This window comes from Rutidosis leptorrhynchoides, chromosome 9 (genome assembly GCF_046630445.1).
Source record: "Rutidosis leptorrhynchoides isolate AG116_Rl617_1_P2 chromosome 9, CSIRO_AGI_Rlap_v1, whole genome shotgun sequence".
NCBI lineage: Eukaryota > Viridiplantae > Streptophyta > Magnoliopsida > Asterales > Asteraceae > Rutidosis > Rutidosis leptorrhynchoides.
The window spans coordinates 223,730,832-223,748,874 of NC_092341.1; the positions used below are offsets into that span (position 1 = coordinate 223,730,832).

At 31.9% G+C, this 18,043-nt stretch overlaps 1 protein-coding gene across 1 annotated transcript; it reads right to left on the reverse strand.

The window, feature by feature from the left end:
* Nucleotides 1-1,364: 1,364 nt before the first annotated feature.
* Nucleotides 1,365-8,090, reverse strand: LOC139866572 (uncharacterized). Its single transcript, XM_071854847.1, has 16 exons — nucleotides 7,915-8,090; nucleotides 7,761-7,845; nucleotides 7,459-7,609; nucleotides 6,622-6,757; nucleotides 6,031-6,112; nucleotides 5,799-5,946; nucleotides 5,546-5,681; nucleotides 4,593-4,734; nucleotides 4,307-4,490; nucleotides 4,040-4,141; nucleotides 3,634-3,945; nucleotides 3,244-3,327; nucleotides 2,353-2,595; nucleotides 2,125-2,262; nucleotides 1,911-2,023; nucleotides 1,365-1,757 (listed from the first exon to the last, which is right to left on the reverse strand). The coding sequence occupies exons 1-16, from the start codon at nucleotides 7,952-7,954 to the stop codon at nucleotides 1,610-1,612; spliced, it is 2,244 nt and encodes a 747-aa protein (XP_071710948.1). The 5' UTR covers nucleotides 7,955-8,090; the 3' UTR covers nucleotides 1,365-1,609.
* Nucleotides 8,091-18,043: the final 9,953 nt, after the last annotated feature.

Below are 18,043 nucleotides of genomic sequence, written 5' to 3' on the forward strand. Positions count from 1 at the left end.
TTTACTCTTTTTGAACTTACATTTGGGATGAGAAAACATAAACATTTCTTTTACTAAGTGAACACAAGTACAGGAAAACAAACATTCTACATACGAGTTTAGAACAAAATCCTCAATTCGATTATCATTAGTTACACTTGCCGGGTGTAAGCGAGAACTTATGTTGTATGGATCCATATGGGTTTGACAAACCCTCATTCAAACGGTTCGCTACCGTTTACGAATGAAATATATTTTCGAGAAACAGTGTATATTCTAGCACTAAGGTGATGGGGTTCTATGGAAGGAATGTTAAGCATTGATAATTGGGTGCTCGTGATAACAAATTTTTGGAATGGTTAACTATTATTGAGATGTTATAAATCTTGTGGTTCATTTGTACTTACTTACTTAAACCTATGATTTCACCAACGTTTTCGTTGACAGATTTCTATGTTTTTCTCAGGTCCTTGAACGATACATGATACATGCTTCCACTCATTATTTTGATACTTGCATTGGATGTCGAGTATATATGCATACATGGAGCGTCTTTTGGCTACTTTTAAATTGTGTCGCATAAGTTTCATTTGTACTTATAACTTTGTAACGTAACTTGTGGTGGAACTATTCTTGTAAACTTTGAACAATCTTTACATTTGAAATGAATGCGACATATCTTTTGGTCAAACGTTGTTTTAAAGACTTATGACCACGTAACGGGACCTAAGTAGACGGCGCCGTCAATGACGATTTTGTCGGGTCGCTACACACAGCCCGCCACGCGTCTGGACCCCACAAAAACGCTTTTTCCGTTTGTCTGCCGACTGACGCCCCTCAGGCGTGTGAAGTGACGCCGCGTTACGGGCGTCAGGGGGCATCAGATGCTCTGACCCGGCCTCCCTGACGCCGCGTTAATAATGGTCTAATGGTCATATATTTTAATGAAAAGATACCATGAATGGTTACACTCTTTCAATTATAAGTGGCACAATTTCCTTAATAGTTGTGTCTTTTCTTTAAAAGTTTACACTATTTCATTAAAAGTTGTGTCTTTTGACCAAAAAGACACAAACTAATAAACATAACCTTCCAACTTATTGATTCTAGTTAGCTTAAACAAGTGCGCACTCCACGCTCCTAACTTGTCATGAAACTTAACTCAAAATCCATTTGTGTTAAGTAAATCACTATATCACACAAAATGGTTGATGACACTAAAATCACCAACATCTTTAAATCACTTATTATGTTCCTGGAAGGCCGATCCTGGTATTGAATTAAGGTATCAAAATCTGGTATCGTTAAGCAAAATCGACATCTGGTGCAGTATACCTCAACGAAGAACAAACACTAATTCAGTCCGGTTTAGATTTGATATTGGTAAGAAAAAAAAATTGTCTCAAAGATGTATCATTTTTTCATGCACTCTGCATATAGCATTATACCATTATGCAACAACAAAGCATTCAAATCTGTCACAGCCTATATAAACGTGAAGCTATATACAAGTTATAATTTGTTCACACAACATTTAGACTGTAAAACAACAGTTATACACAAGTCTGAGATTATGCACAGTAGTATTTGCAGTAACAACTCCCCTTATATGGGGGGTGTTAAAAACTCCTCAAGTCTTATCAGCGTTGGTGTCCTTGTTGGGGTCCTTTTCAGCCCCGCAATATCGAGTCCGTTGTGAAGCAATAGTAATAACACCCTGCTCTACTTGTTCTTCTTCAATGTCACACTTCCCATTGAAGGGTTTCAGATAGCAAAACCTATTTCCGAAATTGCAGCCAAGTAGATATTGTTAGATTTTATATTATATTATATGTATATGTATATATATTATATTATATATTACTCCGTATAAAATAAAAATAAAGAAGCGATAAAAAAATGCTTGCTTGTGGAAGTAGATATGAGAATACCATTCTTGTGAAAGTGTCTTAATATCAAATTCAGAGGGTAGCATCCTCCATTTCCTACACTTATCACATTGAACCCAATCACGATCGGGTTTATACCGTGGACCCCCTTTTTCCTATGAATGTATAAATAAACAAAACCAACAATTAATTTCAGACCATAAAAATCAATAAGAGAAAACAGTTACATCGGCACTCATATCGTCGAAATACTTACAAGATAGACTTTGTCCACTCTTGCATCCAAATAATCGTCGGCTTTTTCAGAAAGCCAATCTACGAGCAGATCATAAGCTTCGCAATCAACGAAACGTTGCTTGTTGTTGTGCACCCACACCTGCCCACTATCATCATCCTGCAGTCATTAATTACAACACCTATTCAGCAAACAAAACAATAAAAAAAATAAAGACAGTTGATTACTTAATACAGTAAATAACATTACCATGATGTTAGTGACATCGATGACCCCTATCACACCATGACTTTGCGGGCCATTGTAGACCATCGTCCCCACCCTTTTGTAGGCTTCTATCAACCGACCGTGCCAAAATAGAAAGATTCCACAATTCCCGAGTTCCAAGTCAGTCTGAGATTGTCCAAGAACGAGTTGAACCGGTTTTCCCATAATTTCACCGTTTTCTATACTCGTCTTGTGAAGACACTTGTATATTGGCTTACTTTTAACCTGTCGTAATACTCTTATTAGCTGTTAACTGATTCTTGGTTGGTTAAAAGTATACCTGGCAATTGAGACCCATTTTCTCAAAATTTGGGTCAAATGGGTCAAGTTTTCGGGTCTTGAAAAAAATTAGGGCTGAAAATGTAAACCAAAACTTAAAAAAAAAAAAAAAGGTCCAATGAGTTTTTCTTCAACCTATTGAGTCTTATACAAAATATAAAAGAATGGGTTAAACGGGTATCAAATCCTAAGTTCAATAAATAGAGAACGGGTCTAATGGGTCTTGTGAATGGGTCAAATGGGTCGAGTATAACAAGATTCATCCGTCAATAATTTATGAAAGCATTAATGGTTATATCAATAATTATGTGTAGTAATTAATATTTTCCTATACATATAATAAATATTAATAATAACTACAACAATATAATATATGTAAAAACCAAATGTAAAAGTATATGACATGTTTGGACCTATTTGACCCATTTGACCCGACCCAACCTGACCTGTTTAAAATGTTTACCCATTTGACCCATGACCCATTTCAACCCAAAACCGTTTTGACCCATTACCCAAACCGACCCAACATGACTGGTTTGCCAGGTATGGTTAAAAGAATGAAGAAGAAAAGTTAATTAGTCCCTAGTGAATTACCAGTGAGCCTTGAACATATATCCTCATTCGAGGATCCAAAAAGATAACTTCCAGAAAAGATTGAAGCGAGTAATCTAATCGGACCTGCAAAACCATGAAAACACGTTAACTTTCATGTTTTGATGTTTTGTGGAGAAAGATAAACAAACTGATATTCATGTTATTCTCTTAATCTTTTATCTCACAAATGATATATCAATCCTACCTATTTATAAAGAGGACCCATGTGAAAGGTCCATGAGACTTGTCTAGAACTAACTAGCAGACTAGAACTAAAATAATAATCAATGCACTTTAAATACGTATATTCTAACAATAATAATTACTATGAATTTATTCTAACAGATGTGTACATATTATATAGAGATTTATTAAGGTTCAGATTCACACCTGACTCCGAGTCATCTGGCCCAGACGGGATCTCGCCCGGCGTGACCTAATCAATATGTCACCTTCCAGCCCATTTACCCATTCTAAAGTATACTCAGAGCCCCTTCGATCCAAATTCCAAACAAATATCTGAGTTCCGGTGCCAGTTTTTTTAAAAAAACTTGATAATTCACCAATCAAGAATTCGTTGAAAGGTGAATTATCCATTATGGCTTTGAGGTTGTATTTTGCTGAAGCTTCGGTTTGGATATTCGTATCAAGCTCCATGTACTGTCCTTTTATTGAGTATGTGACAGTTGGGATTTCCACATACTAAATCAACAAGATAATGAATTATTATGATTATAACAATAATATTGTTATGAAAATAAATAGATTAAACAAGTCTATCATTATAATTACATACATCATTTTCTTCATTCAGCGACTGGGAGAGACGGGCTATTGATCTAGAGCTAGTAGTTTGGGTTAAAACTAAAGCATCCCTGCCAAGTCTCATGGTTCCCGTCTACACAATATCAAAAACTTGTTTTTAGATACACACACATATATTACCCATGCTTATTAATCGTATTAAATAAATATATATTAGTGAGTGAACACCAAGCCCATTATCAGTCTATCTATCTATCTATATAGTGCATAATAATGATAATAACGAGGAATAAATTACCTTGAATCCTACACCGTATCTCCCAATAATATCTGGATTGTTTGTATCAGGTTGTTTGCGACCAAATGTCACCATTCTTAAGAGATCCTCATGGCTCATCCCATGACCATCGTCTTTTACCGCAAGCATCGGAATTTCTCTTTTAGCAGCTTTAAAGTATATCATCTCAATTGAGATGTCCAACCTGATAAACATATAAATTTTGAGTTTTATCAGTATAATAATAAGATAAGAATGCAATGAAATCATAATAATAATAAACATTACTTAAACCATTTAACCCTACATTGTTGCATTTGCATCCTTCGAGTTGTCCACAAGTTCGGCAACAGCCCCAAATATCCAGTCAGCATGGGTTTGACCGAGCGTTTTCAGGAAACTAGGATGGACAGAATTCTTTTTTAGACCTGATTGAGGCACTGGACTACCTACAACACACAAAAAGGCTACATATTTCAACTCTTGGCAGAAAATGTATGTTATATCTTGACTAGCGGGATCTTGAAAATTGAAATTTGCAATTAGCCAATTGACCCCATGCATGCGAGTATCTTTAAGATCAATTAAAGGGTGTTGTGTTTGAAAACCATCATTTTCATTGTTTTATCTCTGGGCAAAAAAAAAAAAACAAAGGAAACCAAAATAGAGTTTTTTCGACTTCCAAAATTTTATACATCATGAAACATTTTAATTTCGTGATTATTATTGACGCGAGTATTCTAATACAAGTGACTACTGATCATCATTCGCAATGCCTATGATTTCTTTAATAAAAACTCAAAACTTGAACTTTTATGGTCATATTATTACCAAACAGGCTCTACCCGTTAACATCCATATCAACAGAAAGACAAATCCTTTGTATGAAATCTAAATTGAGTTTACTGTTATATTGTATTCCCAAAAAACTACATACAAAAAAGGAAAAGTAGAACAGTTGCATTTGACTTGTAGCATACTACTGTAATTTAGTCACCACATTACACGGACCCTTATTTATTTTTGATTACAGATTGTGGTGTGATCTCACTTTAAAGAAGCCCTGTAATGACTCAACCCTAATCGTTGACTACTAAAAAAAACGTTACCCAACCCACTCTCGACACAAACTATTAGATATCTGATAAACGGACATATTCATATTCAAACGATGATGATGATGATGATGACGACGACTGGTATAAAAACAATAAATTCATTAATTAAAAAAAAAATCACACATGAAAAAAGTTAACTAACCAGATTTGACATGGCTTTGGCTTCTTGTGACACTAGCTTCATGCAGTAAATACTGAACCATTGCATGGCTATAATCTTTGTCCAGCGAGGCAGGAAGAATGTACATCTGACCAGTCTTGGTGTTTGCCAAAGCCGCCTTCAAAAACAGAACAGAATTATAAACAACATTTGTCTATAGAGCAAAAAAAAAAACAAAAACAGATAATATAAGAATAAAAAAAAACAGATAATATACAGAATAAAAACTCCACACCTTCTTATTTTCATCGAGGAACCGCATGAACTTATTCCACTCCTTTTTTTGATGCGTATCCTGATAATCTGGGTAAATCTTAGTGCAAGTTAGCCCGGTGGGAACATGCTCTTTCTTTAAGAATTGTTCAATATCCCACACCAAAGGCCTGCCAACACATTCAACAAAGAAATCTTAGTTTAAATGATCCAATTGACTGAAGCAAGAAAAAAGTTGATGAGATTTGACATACTTTGAAATTGATTTTTCATCACATTTCACCCGACAAATACTTTTTGTATCCTTTGTTAGCAGAACATGACTCTTGGAATCATCTACAAGTTATGTGAAAAATGACAGAAACAGTTAGAAAAAACAATTAACATAGAGTGAGCATGGCATATCTAACTAAAATAGGCTCAAGTAATTGTACAGCAGCACATCAATTGTACATTGTGAATGCCTAATATACTTCTGCCAGACATTCAACATAGATATTACATACAATCACAGACTCTGGATGAACACAATGGGGAAAACGTTTGACTTTGAATAACAACATGTTAAGGGTATTCAATGTTAAGCAAATGACCTACCCTTTCTAATCTTCCCATTCATTGGTGAACAAAATATGATATGTCAAGAGAAGCTACTTTTGATTACACTCTAGACAAAGCTTATGAGTTGAAACTTATTAAAATCATAATTTTAAGATCTTATAAACTATTAGTCAATTAGATATCTGATAAACTGACATAATCATATTCAAACGATGATGATAATGACGGGTATAAACCAATAAATTCAATAATTAAAATAATTACACGTGAAAAAGGTAACTAACCTGATTTGACATGGCTTTGGCTTCTAATGACACTATGTTCATGCAGTAAATACTGAACCACTGCATGACTATAATCTTTGTCTAGCGAGGCAGGAAGAATGTACATCTGACCAGTCTTGGTGTTTACCAAAGCCGCCTTCAAATAAAATAATTATAATTATAAACCCAAAAAAGAACATGTCAAAAAAGAAGAAAAATGAATCATTTTGCTTCATTTTCAAGAAAAAGATGAATGAATGGATTTGAGTCTGAAATATCCAATGAATACCTTATCCATACCAAAAATGAAAAGGCAGTGTTTAACCTAAAAAGTTCTCTTATGAAATTGTCTCACTATATGTTACGTAAAAATGTTTTTGAAGAAGAAATGAAGTAAACATATAAGGCCTACTAAATTGATATTATTATTAAGAAATAACGTCAACTGGGATTTGGTTTCTTTGGTAGGAAAAAGTATAATTATACTACTTCAGTTTCAGAGAACTACTATGAAAGTAAATATCTTAAAGGCTAAAAAATAACTAAACTGCTAAGAATAAACTTTGACTCTGAAAAGACAGCAAAAAAAAAAAAATAAGACAGGATATATGTAGTACATATCCTAGATTCCTAGCCCTAGATCAATTTAATAACAGAAACGCAATCATATAGGAACCAGCTCACAACGAGAAGAGACAAGTATGAAAGGTTCAAATCATAGCAGATTTAAAAAGAAGACCCTCCACATCAAAAACATAACAGAATCATAATTCATAATCAGCATTTGTTGATAGAGCAAAAAAAACAGAGAATATAAGAATAAAAAAACAGATAATATACAGAATGAAAACTCCGCACCTTTTTATTGTCATCCAGGAAACGCATGAACTTTCGCCACTCTTTTTTTTGACGTGTATCGTCCTCATAAGCTGGGTAAATCTTAGTGCAAGTTAGCCCAGTAGGAACATTCTCTTTTCTCATGAATGTTTCAATATCCCATACCAGAGGCCTGCAACACATTCAACAATCAGTATTTATAGATATGGATGTCATAATAATTTAGGTATGAACTACAATACAAATACAAATTATTATTATATCTTATTCTAAAAGAACCAATAGACACTAAAACTAAAAATCGGTAAAGAAATTAAGCGTACCTTGCAATTGATTTTACAGAACATTTGACCTTACAAATGATTTTGCTATTCATTTGCAGAAGAACACGATCATCATAAACTAGTTCTGTAAAAAATGACGAACTGTTAGACGATAAATACATGATAAAATGTACCGAACTTTTTGTATATTTACCTTTATGACTTGGTTCGTTTAACTTTTCACAGCGATCCATTTGAAATCAGAAAATTTAAAACCCTAACTTCTTGAATTGAATTTTAGAATCGAATCAACTCAATCGAAGAAGAAAGTGAAATTGAATTAAATTGAATTGCAAGTTGATTTCAGTTGATTTATTCAAGTGATTTCAGAAATGATAGAAAGAATTAATGCGGTGATGATGAACTAATGTTGTGATGAATAAAGATGGAGTGATGGTTGATGGCGCAGACGATGAATAATGAAACCCTTGTTTGAAATTGGGTATTTTATATAAATGAAACAAACCCCAACTAGCTTCTTAGACTTATCAGCAGCAGACCTCCAGAATTCAACAATGACATTCAGACCCCTAAACATATTTCTTTTGCACGAATGCCCTGCAATAACTAGAAATACCACAAATGAGAGAGATTAATAAAAAAATACATTATATATTACACTATATATATTATTATTATTTATTTATTATATTATATTATATTATACTCACACTCATGCTTTAGATGTTGTTGGCGATGAGGTGTGCAGTGTAGTCAAACAATTCTTCACAAACGGACACATGGTAACTGAAATTATGGATGACCAAAAATCTCGAAATACCGAAATCGTACCGTACCGATACGGAAATACCGTACCGATGGTATTCAGTATCGTTACCATTCGGTATTGGTACCAGTACAGTATCGGTACCATTCGGTATCCGTGCCCATGCAAATCACTTCATACAATTTCACACTACTTTCTATTTCTCAAAATGTCATGAAACCCTTGTCAAAAGATATATTCATGATTATCATTCAAAAAGTATACCAATATTAGTTGTGTGACAAAATTAGTTGTGTAAATTGAAAAAAAAAAAAAAGTTGTAAATATCGAAAAAAAACATGTAAATTCGGGAAAAACGGGTATAATACCGAAAATACTGGTACTGATACCGGTACCGATTTCGGTATTCGGTACGGTATTCTGTTCTCGATTTTTCTTATTTTCGATATCGGTACGGTACGGTACGGTTCTTGTACCGATCTCATCCCTAACTGAAATCAACCACACTATTCTTACCTTTTTGTCAAAAGTGGAATCGAACGACTAATCGACTATAGACCTATTTCTTGTTGTATTGTAATGTCATTTATAAATGTATCAATAAAATTATTAGCAACAGGATAAAAGATGCGCTTGACGTAATTATTATTATTTTAACGCAAAATTTTGTATTAAACTATCAATAATTACAACAAGAGATGTGGTTTACAAATTGATACCCACAGCTCACACGATATAAGTTATGAGAAATTCTACGATTACTAAAAGTTTACAAAAAAAAACTATCTTACAAACTAACATGGACTTGTGACTTGGTACTCCATGTCATCCTACTAAACCCACCCTAAACTATCTTTCCATCCCAAATTCACTGAAGCTTTTACCAACCTAATTTAATTAATTAATTAAAATTAAATATATTAATTAAGGAATTAATATCTACATGATCAACATTATGATGATGTCTATTCTTTTTATTCTTTAAGATTTCTACGGTAAATACATGCTAGTCTCTATAATCCTTTCATAACTATGGACAAGTCTTCTTATGTATCTTTTTCGTCGCACATATCCAATCAATCATCTTATACTTCTTCTCCTTTAGAAGACAACGATTAATCATCGAGTACACGGAAAACGCAAGACTTTCATAATGAGTTAGTCATATACTTAAATTCATATATTAAAGAATATAATTTGTTAGTCAACATGTTTGTACATTGTTTCAATTATCGTAAGAGTTTGAAACAGATTATTTCTTTGCTAACTTAAGTTTAATTGTAGCATTTAATATATCAGGCCAATTGGGTTACTTCAGATCATAACTTTTAAACATTGTTAAATGTAGGCCTGAATTTAATAGCATGGAAATGATAATAGAAGTGATAAAATCGTAAATGATGCTGAATATCGTGAAGATAAATGTTATGAAGATGTACATACTCCAAAACCTTGCGACAAGAGTATTCATCATGATGAAAATATTGATCTGGAAAGTCATGAATATGTAAATGTTATGAAGTTGTATATCCTTTTTGTTTGAGTTTATTTTTTTTCAATTATGAAGATTTCATTTGTTATACTTCTTAGTTGTAGTTTATGTCATGTATTTTGATAGTATGATCTCTGACATTTATCTTTTGTTCAAAGTAACATAACTATTATAATATCAAACTCCTTGCCTTTCTCAATGATATCAATTGATATATTATACACATCTAAGCAAGGGCGGATCTATATGGGATCCAGTGGTTGCACGGGCTACCACTGGAATACGCGATGTAGTGAAAAATTTTCGGGGGTTTTAACTAATGATACCACATGATAGTGTAATTTTTTGTGTGTTACACCACTGGATAGTTTAATTTTTTTTTAACTTTTAACTAGTGATACCAGTGACTACGAAACTTAGATCCGCCAATGCATCTAAGCGTTGGTCACCAAGAAAAGTAAATAAGGAAAATGAATCCTATTATAACTATGCTATCTTTTCTATGTCAGTTTCTAAGATAGTTTTTGTAAACTTTTAGTAATTGTAGAATTATAGTTATCTTCATGCTATTTGCGAATAGGAAAGATAACACGCAAAATATAATATGGTCGGTTGAACATAATTTCGGGAAAAGAATCCAAGTTATAATTGTTTGCAAATTAGTTGTAGCTTATGTACAAAAGTTGTCACACTCCCAATCAATATTCTCCTTCATGAAAGAACAATAAAATCAGGGCTAATATCTTATCTCTGACTAAGGCTCTCCCCCAAAACTCTCCCAAGAAAAAAAAACCCTACATCTCGTTAGTGCACTACAACCAACAATTTCTTCATCCTGCTTTCAATCGATTGCTGTTCTTGCCGGTTTGTAGTCCCCTGATTCACAAGCCATCTCCGGCCACCGGCATCTCACCTGTGGTCCGGCTTTACCGTCTTTCTGTGAAATAAGATTGTTGCCTCCTTCCTCCATTTCCGGCGACGGGTTCTCTATTCGGCTTCTCCAATCGTTCATTGACGTTCAGGCGGCGATTCCGGGTAGTTCTTGCTCGGGATCTGGATTTTGATGGGGTTTTGGGTTGTTATTCTTAGGGTTTCGGCCGTTAGGGTTGTGGGTTCGATCTGTTCGCTACACTCTTCCTTCCGTTCGTCGATGCAGTTAGCTTTCCGGTGGTGATGGCAGGCGACGAATTCTGGCGAAATTCTACTATCTCTTTTGGTAAGTTTTCGGTACCGGTTAGTGGTTTTGGTCGTTTGTGGTTTGCAGGGCAATGATTGGTGTGATGTTTGTTGAAATCCATTGTACTTCGGTGGATTCCTGAAAGGACCCGTTCATATACATTATAAATGATTCACAATAGTTGATTACATTGAGAGGTATTTGACCTCTATATGATACATTTTACAAACATTGCATTCGTTTTTAAAAGACAAACTTTCTTTACATCGAAAATTGACAGGCATGCATAACCATTTCATAATATCCACTATCCAACTATAAATTGATTTAATAATAATATTTGATGAACTCAATGACTCGAATTCAACGTTCTTCGAAATATGCTATGAAAGACTCCAAGTAATATCTTTAAAATGAGCAAATGCACAGCGAAAGATTTCTTTAACACCTGAGAATAAACATGCTTTAAAGTGTCAACCAAAAGGTTGGTGAGTTCATTAGTTTATCATAATCATTTATTTCCATCATTTTAATAGACCACAAGAATTTCATTTTCAGTTCTCGTAAATATACGTCCCATGCATAGAGACAAAAATAATCATTCATATGGTGAACACCTGGTAACTGACATTAACTAGATACATATAAGAATATCCCCTATCATTCCGGGATCCTCCTTCGGACATGATATAAATTTCGAAGTACTAAAGCATCCGGTACTTTGGATGGGGTTTGTTAGGCCCAATAGATCTATCTTTAGGATTCGCGTCAATTAGGGTGTCTGTTCCCTAATTCTTAGATTACCAGACTTAATAAAAAGGGGCATATTCGATTTCGATAATTCAACCATAGAATGTAGTTTCACGTACTTGTGTCTATTTCGTAAAACATTTATAAAAGTTGCGCATGTATTCTCAGCCCAAAAATATAAAGGGTAAAAAGGCAAATGAAACTCACCGTACTGTATTTCGTAGTAAAAATACATATAACGTCATTGAACAAGTGCAAGGTTGGCCTCGGATTCACGAACCTAAATTAATTATATATATTTATATGTTGGTCAATATTTGTCTAACAAATTAGGTCAAGTCATAGTGTACCACAATCCTAATGCTCGAGACTAATATGCAAAAGTCAACAAAAGTAAATTTGACTCAAAATAATTTCCAAAAATCTATACATGATTAATATATAGTTTAAATATCGTCGTTTTATATTTTTAAATATTTTTAAAAGATTTATTAGAGTAAATAATATAATTTATTTATTAATAAATAAAATTTTATATTAAATTTATATAATAAAATATACTTTTATATATATTAAGTAATAAAATTTATAGGGTTCATTTAATATCATAAAGATAATATGATAGGTATTATTAAAGTAAGTTATTACACGTAGTAAAATATGTTTGTATCACATATTTATTTGATAAAATAATATCTATAATGATAGTAAGTAAAAGTTGTATTATTTTGTAATAATAATTATTATTATAAAAATATCAATATTTATAATTACTAAGATGACATTATGATAAAACGATAATTCTAATTATGATAACTTTAATATTTACGATAATTTTTAATATTATCTTTAAAATAATAATTCTATTTAAAATAATAATAATAATGATATTTTATAGTAACAATGACATTTCTATTAAAATGATAATTTTTGTTAAAATGATAGTTTTAATACTAACGATCCTTTTAATAATAATAGTAATGATAAAAATAATAAGAACGATAATTTTATCTAAATTAATATCTTATAATATTTTAATTTCATCATGATACTCTTACTCATTATTTCCTAATCGTTTCGTTTAATAGCTTTTAATCGTCTTTTATATCGTGTTCATAATAATGATAATAATAGTAATCAAAATATTTAGGTGTTACAATTATTTGTTTTAATTACACTAATATTAATAATGATAGTTACTATAATATTATTAACGATAATACTAATAATTATAATTATCTTAATGATAATATAGTAATAATAATAATAACAATAACAATAACCATTTTTAAATAATGATATATATATATTAATAATGATAATAATAATAATAATAATAATACTAATAATAATAATAATAATAATAATAATAATAATAATAATAATAATAATAATAATAATAATAATAATAATAATAATAATAATAATAATTGGATAATAATAATAATAATACTAATTATAACTTTAACGATAATAACGATAGTAATAAAAAAAACAATTTTTAATGATAAATCCCTTTTATTGATAAAGATAATAATAATGATAATAATAAGATAAAACTAGAACGACGATAAAAACGATGATAATAATAATCATTTTTAATAAAAATATCGAAAATTCAATTGATTATAACTTCTAATCCGTTCATCGAAACCATTCGATATCTAAAGGAAAAGTTCTTAATTTTTTGCTAGCTTTCCAAGGACATGCATATCTTATACCTTATCTCAACTGCAAGTGTAACTAATTCAAGATTCAACCTAACCTGTCTAAGGGCAATATCAAAAGTACAAGCATGCATAATCCTAAATACTCGAGCACTAGTCAGGGATACACTATTAGTATGTAAAAGATAAATTATGAGTACTCACGTATCAATATTGAGATTCAATATTGCAGGAAAGGTACGTAGACGCAACGGAAATGATAAACACTATATTGACCTCACGAGCATACCCATGAACCATACTCAATCACCTCCATAGTTATAACCCATAATTTCCTTAATCCTATCCTACTCGAAAAACAATTTCGAAATCACTCGGACAACACTCCGTCGTAATATTTTATGTATACTAATAATATCTTGAAATAATACGGAGTAAATATATATATGTAAATCGATTGAGAGAGTTTAGAGAAAAATATTTTCAAGTTTCTATGAAATAATGAAACCTATTGAATTCTATTTATAATAGATTTTTGAATTATTAAAGTGAATTATTAAAGTATGAATTATTAAAGTGAATTATTAAAGTATGAATTATTAAAGTGAATTATTAAAGTATGAATTATTAAAGTGAATTATTAAAGTATAAATTATTAAAGTATGAATTATTAAAGTGAATTATTAAAGTTAAAGTAAAGTAAAAATAAAGTAAAGGTAAAGTTTAAGTATAGTAAAAGTATAAAACTATGTACGTATTATACGCGTATAAATATATATAATATTAATTTAAATCGTTATATATATTTATTAAAATAAAATATAAATATCGTTATCTTTATCATACTAGTTAAGTAATGAGTTGTCAAAAGTGGTTCTAGATATTTATAAAAGTTATATACGTTTTAATAATAAAGTTCTTTTTAAACTGAAAACGTTTTTGTACGTTTGAAACTAAATAGATCAATCGAGTCTTTATGAGATTCAATCTTCCACTATCCTTTGTCTAGTTCTCAATGATTGACAATTTGTTCTTATTTATAAATTACTTTACCATTTTCCGAATATTGTTAAAATGGAAAGATTTTTCAAATCAACGTGGGCCTTTCAACAGAGACTTGTAATCATAATTTAATATATCTGATAATTCAATCATTTGATCTTATCTTCTAATTCCATTGATAAATATTTTGAAACAGATACAATCATATAAAGTATTTAATCTAATATTTTGTTTACGTTTCAAGTTTTAATATATATACACATATACATATATAATCATATTCGTTTAATGGTTCGTGAATCGTTGGAACTTGGTCGAGGTTGAATGAATGTATGAACATATTTTAAAATTCTTGAAATTTAACTTAACAAATATTGCTTATTGTGTCGGAAACATATAAAGATTAAAGTTTAAATTTGGTTGGAAATTTCCGGGTTGTCACAGTACCTACCCGTTAAAGAAATTTCGTCCCAAAATTTAAGTGGAAAGGTCGTGAATGATAATAAGTATGTTTTCATGATACATACGGGCTGAAAATTAGAGTTTTATCATCAGCGAATAATTTGGATAAACAATCCATTTATATGAAGAGTACGAATGAAGCTAACATAGAAGAGTGAAATGAGTAAGTGTAGATTCATCTTATCATTTGACGTAGATATGATTGATTCCCAGATTTCAAGGGATTTGAAGAAAATCTTCTTAATAAGATTTGACTCTCCGGTAATCAAGAAAATTAGGATCCGCTTTAAATGCGATCGTCCATTTTAATTATTCTGTCGGAGATTTTCTTATAAATTCACCTCCTTCGTTTCCTTACAACTCACACCTTCTGTTGATGCATTTTATGCAAGTCCCTAGACATCTACCCACGTCCATTGCAGGTACAACAGTTTACAGGCCACCATGATTGCTCATTGTTATCCTGTGTTTGTATGTGGTTACAGGAATTGCAGGAACGAGATTTAGATGTTTGACTATGTTAGACTTAGTCAGACGTACGAGTGAAGCCTCACTAGTACGGCTGACAGGCTCATACGCACGTTTGATGCTGAGCTAAGTCACAATTACAACCTAAATGAGAAGACACGAGTGAGTGATCACCCGTACGGCTGATGAAGCCAACTCGTACGTGTGATGAATGAATCGTATGGGTGAGTCAACAGCAGGGGTATATAAAGTCTTATGTTCTTCATTTTAGGTTAAGCCTCTTATTTGTTACACACACTCAGATCTAGTGAGCTCCTCCGATTCTCTCTCAGTCCAAATCACCCATGTGGTGAATAATAGCTCTAGGTGTTGATCTAATCACACTTGATTTAGTTGTGGTTTGACTAAATTAATCAAAAAAAAAACTTAACCTATTCACTAGCGGGTTTGATTCACTTATTCTGCCATTGTGTGAGTTAAATCTGTTGATTTCTAAGTTCCTAGTCATGTTTCATCACCTTCTATTCTTTCCCCCTCAACTCATATTTTAAAGTATTCATCAATATGCTCCATCCAGCTCTGATTCTCGATATACTTCTAACTTTCATATCGGTCATTCTTCTTTTTCATCTACCGCCGGAAGAATCTATTTACTTCTACTATACTCTTGGGTTTATAGTGTTTCTAGTTCTCCCGTGTCTTTATATTGCTATATGCATCGATATATGGTTTATAATTTCTGGTTTGTCGTTGAACTTTATATGTTCCCTTATATTTCAAAGTCTCTGCTTCTGTCTTCTATAATCATTATCATTCACAGTTAATGCTCTCTTTTATTTGCTGCAATTTATACCCCAATTTCTATTTCGGAGTTTTGTCTTTTCGTTTCTTCTTCTTGCGATTAAGCACCGCTTGTAATGGTCCAGAATTCACAGATATGAATTTCGGAATGAACATTTTTAATGTTCTAGGAAGAAAATTGTGATGGCACGATCTTGACTTGTCAAATTAATAGAATACCTTGGAAAAGGCCGAATCATCAAGAAATATTTTCTTGATATTTTAGAGGTTAAATAGAATACAAGAGTCGTATAACATGGCACATGATGATGTTATGATCTGTGAATCATCACGTTCCATTTAGAAACTCAGCATGACTTACTGTAATATAATCACATTGATCAAGTGTCATTATATTATACTAATTCATGCTTCAGTTCTCAACACTACTTCAAAATATTCCTATTTTAAACTTGAATCTTTCAGAATTTAGAAACTAAAATAGTTTCTTTTATGATGTAATACAGATAGCGCGAAGAGGTAAATGATTTCAAATAAGAAAAATTAAGAAAATATCTTCAGAAATATGGAGGATATTTATAATGAAAGATATGATGATATTTTAGAATTTCTAATATCAGAGGATGATGAAGAATATTGTTCGCAGGGGTTTAGAGTCAGGAGCAAGGTATTCGTTAATGACTTCAGCAGGTACTGAATCATTTGGATCCTTTAAAGTCAGGTTCAGTCTTTGTAATTTGTCCACAGCCTCCTTCCTACTTTGCTCAATCCGTTTTCCAGTTCCAAAACTTCTCTTTTTCTGCGCTTTGCCAGCACACTTCATCATTATCATCCAGCTTTTACCATTTAAAGTCGTTTATAGTTTTTGCTGCTTCATCAGCATTTTTTCCATTTTCGGAGAACCAATTCGTAGTTCGGAGTGTTTTTCAGAAACTTCACATTCAAATTAAGTCTAGAAGATAGACGTTATATATACACATATAACTGTTGGCGCAGACATGCTGCAAGATTTCAAAATACTGATTGCTAATTCCCAATAATTCGTATGGCAATTCTCATTACAAGATGCGAATGAGTAAATGATGGGGTTTCAATGAATAATTATGATGACTTTTTGGAGAGGCTAAAGTCAAAGGGTAATGAAGTTGTTGGTACATCTGCTAATAATATGGTGGAATGTAAAAGGTTCCCTGGTAACGATGGTGTATATCTCAAGGTTATAATAAGGTTAGTCTGACTGAAAAGTCGAAGTTGACTTGCTGGAGCTGTGACAAAACTGGCTACTTTGAATAGGAGTCGCAAAGTTATTTTTGCTAATAAATGCCAAAGAATCTGACGCGGATACGTTGTTTAAACTTTTACTTTGGTTTCAAGAGTTTTCCGGGTACATAACTGTGGGTAACATGTGGTTGGATCATCATCTCGATTGCTCATCATTCGAAGTGTCTTCAGAAATTTTCGAAGGGTTTAAACACAGATTGTAATCGTTAACATACATTTGATGTTCTAACACAGTTTTGAAGTCAAAATATAGCTTGTGAAAGATGTAAGGATCTAAGAGTGATGATTTTGGTCATATCTCAAGTTAAATTTTGAGATTTCAAAATCAGAATATGTAATTAAATTTTGAATGAGTATGGTTGTTTTGATTTCTATAAAAGAATGTATATTGTTGTGAAAGTAGGGAGTATAATGGATGATTTGCTGAATCAGATTCGAAGAATGTAACATATTAAT